The sequence below is a fragment of the Pelecanus crispus genome, chromosome 5 (genome assembly GCF_030463565.1).
Source record: "Pelecanus crispus isolate bPelCri1 chromosome 5, bPelCri1.pri, whole genome shotgun sequence".
NCBI lineage: Eukaryota > Metazoa > Chordata > Aves > Pelecaniformes > Pelecanidae > Pelecanus > Pelecanus crispus.
In genome coordinates, this window is record NC_134647.1 from 59,720,822 (window position 1) to 59,733,684 (window position 12,863).

At 34.9% G+C, this 12,863-nt stretch overlaps 1 protein-coding gene across 1 annotated transcript in view; it reads right to left on the reverse strand.

Annotated features, from left to right (window-relative positions):
• The window catches only part of MSH4 (mutS homolog 4), a 32,000-nt gene that overhangs the window by 15,002 nt on the left and 4,135 nt on the right, over positions 1-12,863 (reverse strand). The window contains exons 3-8 of the mRNA XM_075711102.1: positions 10,018-10,181; positions 7,211-7,321; positions 6,022-6,137; positions 5,213-5,386; positions 2,617-2,789; positions 1,773-1,840 (exon numbers count right to left, since the gene is read on the reverse strand). Of these exons, the coding sequence (XP_075567217.1) occupies positions 1,773-1,840; positions 2,617-2,789; positions 5,213-5,386; positions 6,022-6,137; positions 7,211-7,321; positions 10,018-10,181 (806 nt within the window). The remainder of the gene's footprint in view (positions 1-1,772; positions 1,841-2,616; positions 2,790-5,212; positions 5,387-6,021; positions 6,138-7,210; positions 7,322-10,017; positions 10,182-12,863) is intronic.

Sequence of the window (12,863 nt, forward strand, 5' to 3'; positions counted from 1 at the left end):
CACAGCAGGTGGTCCTCATTTCCACCAAAAGTTGGATGTTGATCCTGTTTTGATACTTGTATTGCATGTGTTAATGTACAGATTGATGTATCAGGTAAGGTCTGATGAAAAAAATAATCTTTCTTTGACACTTGTTAATAGTCACTAGGAGAGAGAGAGAGCTTTTATACCCCCCTTCAGCAATTTCTGTTTACAAACTAGTTAAGAACAGGAGCTGACCTCCAGTCTAACAAAGACACATTGGCACACTGAAGGAACAGAAACCTTAGTTTAATTATTCACAACTATCTCCTGGTTAACAATGTTACAGCGTGAATTTCAAGACAAAAGATTAAATTTTCCTTGAGCTCCTAAAAGACTTCAAAGGGGAAATACACTATAAATACTGAGGAAGAAAGAGGGGTTCTAAGGAACTTGAATCTGAAGATATATTCAGTAATTCTTCCCAAGCTGATCTGTGATGGAGGCCGCCTCTGTTGGTCAAGCTCCTGAATGCACTCTAATGGATGCAACATGAGGCATAAGGCGCCCACACAGACTGAAACCACGGCTGCCACTGTCAAGAGGATACATGATAAAATACCATCCTACTGAAGCCTTAACATAAGCAGATAAAGTATTGCTTGTCTTTCAACTAAACTATGTTGTTGTAAGCATTTATAGCTTTATTGTCTAGTTATGCTTTTATGAACAAATGCTTTTATCTGCATTTCATTTTGGTCCACCTTGTAAGATGTGTGATTTAAGGTAACAGGTAAGAGCAGGGCACTCTTTTAATCCATAAGACAGGACCCTGAGAAAAGAGTAATCAATTCTCCAATACGTTACTTATTCCTTGCCTTCAAAGGTTAACAGAGAAGCATGGGTCAAGTTGAGAACTGGATGCAGAAGGGACTTTCCAGACACTATTCATAACCTAGATATCTCACTTTGTGTGCTTGAGACATAAGGTTCTCTGCTTATGAGAACAGTCAGTGTAAGGGAAACTTCTGTCTCATTTGGTACTGCTTACGCTGTGCAAATGAGTATATTGTTTTCTGTCAGCTGGTTGTTATTCAGATGAAACACTTAACTCATGAATGAAAAGGTTGCACTTAGCTCATACAATGTCTGTGTCTTAGAAACTAACAGGTAAGTCCCATTTCTGGCTTTGTATGTTTACACGATTGACTTAGTAATTGCATACAGATTTAAGTTTATCTGTATTATAAGCACAGCTGAGCAAAGTCAGAGTGCTGCTTAAGAACCTTTTTCAAAAAAAATTTTCAGGCAATAAAGACTAATTTCTGTTGATGTGTACATGAAAACTAAGGAATTATTTAATTTCTAGTAAGAAAGATACTTAATTTTCTTTAGGCTATCAAAAATTGTATTAACCTTCAAAAATAAGAGAGTAAATTTCTGTTATACACTTTTTCCTCTTACGCTGACGTGAAGAAAATTCCTCTCTCTCATCCTAGTACTGTCGAATAGGTACACTTACGAAGAATAAAGGTGGGGAGTGATAAAAAGTAAACATTTTTGGAAGTCAATTTGCATAAATTAAGATGAACGTGATATTGAAGCAAACCCTAATTTTTCTAACATTCTCCTACGAGAATCTTATATTGCTGTAAAATACGATACACTCTCAATTTATGATATCATTACTCCATGTCTTTTTAAGGTGCAGTCTTTTTCTTATCATATCATACATATTTATAGATATCACATTTATACATTGCATGTTATAGCCAAATAACTGATCATCTAAGGTGTGTTTTGAAACATACTGTATCCTGCTTTGGAATTTGTACCAAAACTGAAAGTAGTTGTTCTGTATCCAGGAATTTTGAGATAACTGTAAAACAAAAGTAAACAGATCAGAAATTGAACTGAAATGGTAATAAAATCTTTTTTTTTTTTTTTTTAAATGCACACAATTACTTAGTTATACTTATGCTAATCTTTCATTCTATCTTCACAAATTATTTACCAGGGAAAAAAATTGGTAAAAAAATAACTATCTAAATTATTTTGTCATAACTATACTTACTATACCTAAGCATGTAGTGATTAGTGTACAGGTGGACATATATCAATTCAGCAATATTCTTTTTGATAGATTGAATCATATTTTTCTTGTGATAAAGATTAAGATTACATGATCCAACTTCACGTGGACTAACTCATACTCTAGTATTGTAATTTTTTTTTACATTTGTCTGGACCACTATGTTTTATGAAGCAACGGGAAAAAACCATGCATACACAACAAGTATTACATCAGCAATGTCTTTACTTGTTTTTACTGTATACATTATGTATACTTGCATACTTCCAACATAGTGCTTATCTAGCCATAGAGGTAAAGAGATAAACTCAAATTCTTTGAAAAAGCTATTGGCTCACTGACTTCTATCTATCAGAGAAACTACTTTTCTGAAGTATTTTGCTAAGAAAAGTTATCACTATCATAATAAATATTACTTCAAAAAATTAAGTGTCCAGTATATGTGTCACCTGACAAATCATTAAAAAATACTTTTCGAACAGAGTCACACTGCATACTTTCATAGATTAGAAAAAATGTTTAAAAAGAAATATAATACTATGTATTAAAAAATAAACTACTACCTCCTTGAAGACCAAAAAAGAGCTCCTCATCCTGGAGCAATTCCTGAACACAGTCCAGTCTTGTGTTAATTGTTTCAGCATCAACTAGTGGCTCCAGGATATTGGATCTAAGTCTTCGACTTCCACCTGGAGTTTTAGTGTAATTTAGGACACCAAAAAGCGTGTGAGCATTCCTTTGAAAACAAAATACATGTAAAAAATACACTCACAAAAATGAAGGTGGTAAATGTCAAGTGACATTTTCAGGTAAGGGTATCCTACAAATTTGAGGCATGCTTTTGGGATGCTTAGCACCTCCCTATTTGCCATGTATATTATATGAACTACAGCAGTTTAGGAAGTCAGGTAATTTAATGTAGTTTAATATAATATTAGCCCTCATTACATCATTTTCCAAAGTATAGAAATACATTTGTACTCAGTATTTTCCTCATTTTTTGTAGTAGTATTCCATTCCTATTGCAGCAGTGCAGTTCACATTTTTCCTCTCAACTGAACTAATTAAAACCAAACAAACTAACCCTACAAAAGGAGACAAATTATAATCAGAGATCAAATACTAATCAGAACATTTTCATTAAAATAAATTTCTGAAAATGATTTAAAATACTTAGAAGTCCAGGAGATAATTAAACTTTGATTTTATTTTTTTAAAGAACTTACAGTCAATACAGGAGCCAAATAACATGCTTATGATTTATAAATATTATTTTCATGTTCGTGGCTTTTACATGTTACACATCCCAGGGCCTCACACTTAAGGGTTGATTGTATCTGTCTAAAATAAGCAGCCTATAATATTTACATCTAGTACATATCTAAACAGTTTTAGAAACCTGAAACCTTCAATGCTATTGGTTTGAAAGAAGGCCAATGAAAACACTGGGGCCATACAAACATATTGATTGAAAACAGAACTCGGGATAGGAAGAAATCTGATACAACTATACAAAACAAACAGCATAAATATAGATAGATAGTACAGAAACTCCTGAAACACCATGGTATAAAAGAACAAAGCAACAGTCAAGACATTTAAAAAAAGAGGGAAATTCAAAACCAGTTTTATTAAGGACATATTTACCGTAAGATGCAACTCATGACAACACTTAAGGGGAACTCTACATTTGGGTTAGTATGCACATTGCCTACCTTTAAGCAACCGAGGGCTCATTTCCCTACACAGTAAATGAAGAGAGACAAGCCCCTCCAGAATTAATACTGGCACAAGAACTTGATTTAGTTGTTCTGGTGTGTGCCTGTACTATTAAGTCCTACCTGTTAATATCTGATAAAAAGACATCTATCCAGGCTTTAAGGGTAAGATATACGTAATGGAAATAGCTGTGTGTGGCCCGATTCAAACTTGCCACTAGGTCAGCAAAAATTCTTCAGCAATAACGATAAAAAAAAGAGAACCTTAAAGCAGTTTACTGTTGCTCAGTTTCTCTTGTGACCTCCTTCCTCTCAAAACCATCTGTGGAATTAGAAGCAGCTTCCAGAGAAATATTGCTCTGAGGGTACCAATCTTAGAGTGGCTGGCTCCTGCAGTTACATATGAAGCCACAGAGCAAACAAGAAGGAACTGGGCGCAGAGTGTGACAGATGATCAGAAAGAAACTACAGTTACCTCCCACTTCTGAAGAACAGATCTAATTAGGTACTCCGCGATCCCCACAAAAATGGAAAAGGAGGCGGAAAGAAAAAAGAGCAGTGGCAGAAGGGTAAGGATGACTGATCTAGTAAAAGATGTCCCTGCCCACAGCAGGGAGGTTGGAACTAGATGATCTTAAAAGATCCCTTCCAATCCAAGCCATTCTATGATTCTATGACATCTCTTGAAGTGGAAAGCTCTTATGAGTAATACTTGGAGAGGGAGGAATCTCCAGGTTCCCCTTTTTATATCAGGGTGATGAGTGAACTTCTAAATAGAGGTGGATCTCAGAACTTGGCAGGCAGCAAAGTGCAAGTTCCAAGTCTTTCTCTTTCTAACCAGAAGCCTAACAGTCTTGAGAAGATAAGCCTTGCAGCTACTTCTGCCTAGAAGGCAAGTAACTCCTGGTGAAGGAAGTGCTCCAAGCATTGTTCTCATTGTGGAGAACTACCATGCAATTAAGTACCACACTGCATGTGACCATCATTATAGAAATTACTTTGTTTGCCACTATTCCTTAGAGCTAAAGGAAAACAGAACAACCTTTCAAGCCTGGAGTGTTTACCTGGTGTAAAATGAATAAAACCTAGGCATTTTAATCCAACATAAGCAACTTCTTGTGGAAATGTTGCCTCTTTCATTTTACAATCTGCAAAATTTGGCATCATCATTTACAAGTTTGAATAAAATATAGTCATCTTTACACGGATATCTGTGTATCATCTCTTCCTGCAATTCACTTGTAGGATTTCCTATGCTAGAAATTTTGTGCTGAACTGTAATGCATTTCTCTGTCCAAATATTTTTTTCAAAAGCTCTGAACAGTATGTAAGTTCCATCATACAGAAATAAATATAATGGTCAGCTCTAACACAAATGTCAAGGAAACTTGGTGAAATGCAACTTTATAAGCATGTAATTTGTAAATGTAAATATTCTTACCGAGAATCTCTGTTATTAATTACTAGTTCAAGATTTTGCGCTGATGATGAATCTATCATAGCTGTTTTCTCACTCCCCTGGAAACGCACTTTGAGTGATTTAGGAGCATAAACTGAATTTTGAATAAATTCAACGTATTTTAGCAAAGCTGCAGCAGCTGCAAGACAGTAGTACCTTGGAAAGAAACATTCTTTAATAAATGTTGAATAGTGCTATTTAAATATCACAAAATCAAGTGGTGCACTACAGAAATCACATTACACTTCTGCTTGACAACTACTGGGATTGATAGCACTGAAAAAGCAGTATGCTTTAAGTATGCACTAACCCAGGTATAGTGCACATATATGCCGGTAAATTAAATATTCATGAATGCTTGAGTCTCTGTACACTTGACACCCCACATTATATAGCTGGTATTGTGAACATGCGTATTTCAGTAGTTAATGTGACTTGAAATGAAGACCCAGGTCACCAAATATCACTACTTAAAATTGCTGGTACATGGAAAACATTTGCTGAGGCCAGAAATAAAGGCAATCATAGCTGTTAAGCTGTATCTTTAACGAAAGAGTGAAAAGGAGAAAGTGGAAAGCTGTGAACACTCAAACAAAAAAAAAAAAAATCAGTAACAAGGCTTTCTATTTAAGTTTCTAGATATATTAGAAACACCAGAGGGCAAAATAAAAGAACAGCTCTGTTATGATTTTCTAACTTTTGCAACAAGCCACAGACTTGTGTACTAAGCTTGTAAAAAGCTGTTAAAAACTCATCTGGACACAGTATGCTTTTTCCTTATTTAAACATACTTTGATTGAACCTCCATGAAAATGGTGCTGAATTCAGATGCACACAATTGTTCTATGTATTCCAAACCTTTTGTTTCATTGAAGTATTTTCTTTGGACAGTTGTAAAAGTCACATTCTGTGAAGATGGGGGGAAAAGCAAATAGTTTAAAAAGTTATAGAGAATTTTTCATCTGACAGACTTCTCTATTGTTCTAGTGATATGCGTTTCCAAGACAATCTATCAACTGATTCAGCAAACTGTCTTTGTAGAAGTATTCATTCTAGCTTACTAGCACAAAGAAGCCACACTATTGTCACTCACCTTTCCTTCTCTCTGGTAGTGACTACATATAAAAAGGTTCATACTACTGTTTTGAGCAACTTAACACAGGCTTTTTCTTGGATATTGCTTTTCCTCTCAAGAAGTAGCTACTCCAAATTTTGAATTTAACCTGGATTTGGTTAAAATTAATGACTTTTGGGCAGAGTTATTTTCACGCTAGCATCGATGCTCACATTCAAATTGTACTTCTCCCTTGTCAAGGTTTAAGGCCAAGGGATCACTGTCAAGCCTTCAATGATAAATAGGGAATAAAGACATGCACGTCAATGTATCTGAATGTGTGAGATGCACGAATGATTTATGCAAGAAAAAGAGGAGAGAGGTCAGGAAGTAGAAGAGGACTCGTGAAGAAGCCATCAGCAGTGTAGACCTGGAAGCAATTCAAATAGTAATTAACACAGTTTTTTTGAAGTTCTGAGGCTTTAATACTCGTAAATTACATATACTAGTTCATCTCACCCTCTTTTACCCTGCCAGTGCTCTTTTTCCTGTTCTGTGACACATTAGCCCCACCTATTCATCAGGTTGAGAGAACAAAGAAGGAGCAAAGGAAAATGCTTGATTTTTTAATCTCTGAATATTTCCTAGGTTCAGTATTGCTCAAATTACTTCAATGCCACAAATTCAAAAGTTTCAGCTTTAATCAGTAATATACTTATCTCTGTAACTGTCAGGATTAGAACTAGCAGCGTTGGAACTGCATTTAGATTACTCTTTACAATGGTAAAATTAGGCCCGAAAATCATAGAAAACACAAAATCTGACTGCATTTAAGGTTTAGGAGTTGAGGAAAACTCTCAAATCAACAATCATATAAAAGTGATCAACAAGAACTCTAAAATACGGAATTAAATTTAAGAGCTTACCTTGAAATGTTCCGTTATCAGACTGAACAATTTTGTTGTGTTCCCTGCATCACAAGCAGTGTTTGACATTATTATTTCTAGTGGTGTTAAAATCTTGAGTTTAGTAATAACCTGAACAAAAAAATTCAAATAATTCAATAAAAATCCATATATAATCTAAAATATTTTATACGCTAATGAGCCAGCAATAAAGAATTACAGAATCCTTGTATTTTAAAATCGCAGTTCCAGTCCTATAAATAAAGATCAAATTTTCTGCTAACTTCTACAGAGTCAAATTTACCTGTATCTATAGATACAGATATATAAATATACATGAAACTAAATGAAAACAAAAAATAGAGTTATCTATCCCCTGTTATTCAAACACAGAAACATGCTTGTCGTTGAAGCAAGAGATAAATATCCAAAACTATATTCCATGGCTATGACGGGAGAAGGACTTATTTTCAACAGATGGCAGCTTTCTGGGCTTGCAGCTGAAAAGTTAATGGTGCTTTGGAAGATGAAGAAATGCAGCAGGTCTGAATATTAATAATCTTTTGATTGAGACTTGTTTTAGACTTTGTTCTAACCTCCTCTTATAACATTAATCTCAGTCTTACCTTTTTCAATATGGCTCAAAATGCACATATTTAAACCAGCTTTGCTTTGATTATGTTATACACACCTGCTGTAGGGATTTAAAGTACACTATATGCTTTTCTATTTCTTCGCTGTATAAGAAAGGACAAACATCATTATGCACTTACATTCACTTATATCATCATCCACAAATTCTCAAGGAAGAAACATGAAAAAAGACTATATTGTAAGCACTTAGAAGTTAAGATGTGAAAGAAGGGATAGATAACAAAGGAAAGGTGAAAAAGCATAAAAAATACACAAAATAAATCACCTAAGGGTAGTGGGGGGTGGGAGGGAGAGCTGTCACTGCTCATCATATCTGATAATCATTAGCAAGTTTTTTTCAGAGGCATCACAGTTAAAGCAAACCTTAAGGAACTTAAAGAATACAGGAAACTACTGAATTAATTGACAGAATATTAAAAAATAAAATGGTACACAAAAAAAATACAATAAGCTTGATATCAATCACTAGCAAAACATGGACAGTGACACTGTAAGAAAACAGCTGACCAGCAGATAGACAGTATCGTTAAAGGTGGTGGAGATTAAGACAACAAACTAGGCCATATAGTGCATTTGGGAAAAAGTAGTTGTAGAGTAGCAGCTCTCCTTTTTTTTTTTTGACTGGATGGTCAATACAGTATCAGGTATGCCCACAGAATGGAGAACTCAGTAATGTAAATGGAAAATTAGGAAGATATGTGTACAAATAAAAATGACATCTTTTAGAATGGTAAGGGAGGAAAATACTGAACAATCTGGCCATGGCCTGATTGGTGGTTACAGAAGATGTAAACTTATCAAGTTACAAGCCTGAGTAACAGAGAGACATGTTATCAGAATTTAAAGACAAGGTATGAAAGGCTTAAGAGAAATAATTGTATTTTATCATTAAATTCAGGACTGAAAGTAAAGGGGTGGGGGAGGAATTTGGGCAGCTAAAATACTTCTCAGTTTGAGAAAGATAAATTTCATGGGACAACAATACAGTTCTTAACCCTGACACAGTAGAACAGGGGAGACTCTAAACACAGCTACTGCTTGCTAAAAAGAAAGCCTTCTACTCTTAGAAGTAACTGTAATCTTTATGAAACCATTAAAATTAGTAAATAATTTCCATAAGAATAATCTGAAGTTTCCTTGCAAAATTCTAGTCTTACCATTCGATTATGTGGGACTTTTTTTTAGGTAAAAGCAAATCAATATTTCACTTTCAAACCTTTAAGTGAATTGTTATTTAAGTTGCCAAATCATCATTTGAATGTCTACATTTTCTCATGTGCCCACATTTTCAAGGTGCACGTCTCATTTTGATTTTTTAGTACTGTGTATTACAGAAGTATTTCTGTAGCTGCCAGGTTCAATAGGTACTTATGTGTGTTAAGACCAGGATAAAGCTTTAAAAGCACTGACGATAAAAAAAAATGACTATACAACATATATTTTAGTAAATACATTTGATAGCTGTTTATATTCTGAGTCATATCTACTTACTCTCCTAATTAAATTTAGTTTTTATTTCTTTGAATATTGTAAAGATGCTACAAGCTACATTATTTTCTAGCATGCGTAACTACAACAAAACCATTAAATAAGATGTTTTATTAATGCTGGTGTTGCATAAACCAGAGATTACTCTCCAAATTAATGTAGAGTATCCACTGTTGGTAGGCAGAACACTTGGCTGTAAACTGAGTGAATTTCATTTTGAACTGAGAAGGCATATTTATGCAACCACACAAAGCCAGCCCTACAGTTACCCTACCCACCCCCACCCCACCCCCCCCCCCCGCCCACACACACAGATTTACCAAGTTCTGCTCTCAGAGGTGTTTTGCGTGATGAAAAATATTTGCAAGTTCTACTACTATGGATTGCCCAATGCTCTTCAAAACAAGACATCTTACTGCCACATAGTTGTTTGACACTATTTTTTGCAGAAAGGCAATTTTTCTTTTGCAAAACATTCTTTTCCCTTTATCTAAAATCTGAGGCACAGTAAACAAAATAGCAGTCCTTTCAACATTGCACATTTTCTAGAACTTGTTACTTTCACTTTTGAGAAATTTCTTCTACAAACTAAAAATTTAATTTCCCATTAGTCATAAGCTTTTTTAAGAAATAAATTCACAATAATTAGCCTGTAAGGGATACAGCAATTAAGTATGCAACAATACCTTGGCATAAGTTGTATTGTCTGCAAATTGTGATAATATCACCTCAGGATTTTTTAAGTCAATACTGGCCATTCCTACTTCACCTCTGGCAAGGCCTCTTCCTTCCACTACAGCTACAATAACCGACGCAACACTATGAGCAGAGACTGCAGATGACGATGTAACTGTAAAACAGTTGCACATACTCAGTGACAAGCCACTACTTTACATTCCCAGAATCATACTTTAACATTCCAAGTGAAATGTGTTTACATTCCCATATCCATGGAAAGCCCTTTCAATTTACAAAACTTAGTTAAAAATTAAAAATCCTGGGTGTTGAACCCCTTACTTGCCATATCATACAGACAGGCACACTTTCCAAAGTACGAACACCATACTCTTACATTAAAAGACTGATTGAACGTATTCAAGATTGTCAGAATTAATCATATTTCTATAGCAAGTGAAAATACAGTTTCTGAGTCACTATCGCTGTACTAAACAAAAAAAGATGCTTAGTACATGCCAAAAGGCATGGCTATTATTAAACATCTACCATTTTAAATTCAGAATGATGCATAGCTATTACCACTAGTTTAAATCAGATGTATTAATTGCAGAAAGATACTGTAAATTAATATTCCATTAAAATCACAACTCTGATCAAGGTGGCTTAGAACTCATCAAGTTAGAGGAAACAAATGTCTTTTATATAGAGAGATATATATGATTTATATAGATATATGTTTCATCTGATCTTATGCTAAACTTATTAAACTATTCTGAAATATATACATAAACAGTATGCTTGAGACCCAATAATTTGATTTTCAATTTGGTGGTTTTTTTAAAAAACATTTTTAGTATTTTCAAATTGGTTTGGCTTAAATTTTCCCAAATATCATCACAAACTCAACTATCTCATCTCCTTCTTCAAATATCCAGCTATCTCTCCAAGACACCCCTTACAAAGATTAAGTGTGAAAATTAAGATTATAGCTCCTTAACACCTAATGTCTTCCTTTCTGAAGACCCTAAACCTCATTTTCTTATCTAGTCTCTTTCTTTTTCCATGTAGATAAAGCCACCAAGCTAGCTGCTCTAGCAATTTGCCCAGCATAACATAGCAAATCTACTTTGGGATTGTACTATAGATCTACAATAAACCTGATGTTTATATCTAAACCGAACCCTACAGACCTATGATTCCTAATCTCACGTCCCTCAGATCCAAATAGCTAAATTTAAAAATGGGGCTATTTTGTGTTCAACTATGGTTTACTGCAGTATAGTTGACTGGAGACAAATTCAACACATTCCTTCATCTCACTCCTCCCACACCACTTCATACAGTACTGAACTTTAAATAGCACCAAGTTAAAAAACAACTGTCTTCTAGCACTACTGTTTTGGTGCCTAAAAGCTAAGCCGTGAGCTAATAAGGCTAGTCTCAAAGATGAGGTATCATCTGCAATCAGAATTGGGGGGGGATAAGAAGTTGGACAAAATGGCTGGAAGTTGGGATAAGAAGTTGGACCCTCTCACTTCTCTGCAACTTCCCTCTGGGTGCCCGCCATCACAGACCTGTGCAACAATGTCTTAACCAATAGCAGTAAGAGTCCCCACACACCAAATTATGCTCCGCTATTTAAGAAGCACTGCTCTTAAATGCTAAGTTACAGTACTTCCTAAATATGACATTTAACTAATAGGGTGATGCCACTTTAATTCAGTGTTCTGAACTTCTTTTCATCTATGAAAGACTGAAAATATGTATACAGTGCTTCTGTTAGTATCTCAGCTAATTTTTGTTCCATGTTTGCAGAATTGTGTTACATTCTTCCAAATTCTATTGGAGAAGCTACTAATGACGCTTTGTTTGGAAATCTGCGACCAAAGATTGTGAGACTGCACAATTCAACCGAGCAAATGTGTAACTTGCTGAGCAATACTGAAGTAATTACCACACTATGAAAAGCAGCTGCTACATACACTTTGGTGTAACTTCTCAAACTGAAAAAAACGTTCATGATCTCAATCTTCTTCACTTTCAGAAGAAAGCCAAACTAAACCTTACAATAGCTGAAAGGAACAGATTCTTCACTTAATCCTTCTTGAATTGACTTAAATCTTCAGAAGAGATGTCATTATTAAATAACCATTAAGTCTAAAGTATTCAAAATAAGAAAAATACTTGCATAGACAAGGCACGCCCCATTTACACTTTCAAAAACAGCTAAACAGTATTGGATTTTGATAGCCTAGACATATTTACTGATCTGAAACACCAATAAACTCTACCTGCTTCATACTAATTATTTACATTCTTTTCCACCATTACCTTCCCTTGTTCTTCACAGAATTTGCTCTCAAAAAGCAATGGAGTAAGAGTATTCTCAAAACAGAAAAATCCCGCTGAGAAGGCATAATACACCAAACCTGCCATTTTCTTCTGAGTAAACTCAGTTTGTACCCCAAGAATCAAAAGTAATCCTACCAGGAATGAGAATCGGAGTTTATCTAAGAACTTAAGATTAAAAGGCTGTTTGAACTGCAACTGGCTACCACCTGAGCAAAATCTCTGATGCTACACACAGCCAAGTCTGAACCTTCATTTATTCTACCTATGTTCTGTAGGCCACAAGATGTCAGCAACAGCATTCACATGAAGCTCCGTCTGAGGCCTGCTGAAAATGTAATTGTTATTCTGAATCCTCTACTCAGACCAACTTCTGCCCCATTATCATCAGCTGATCACAATATTAACTCTTCTTTTAAAAGCAACTAAAAGGTGAAGATAATAATAAGTATTTTAGATTAGGTATGGTAATTTCACAAATTTCATTTGGAAGATGGTTAGTTTT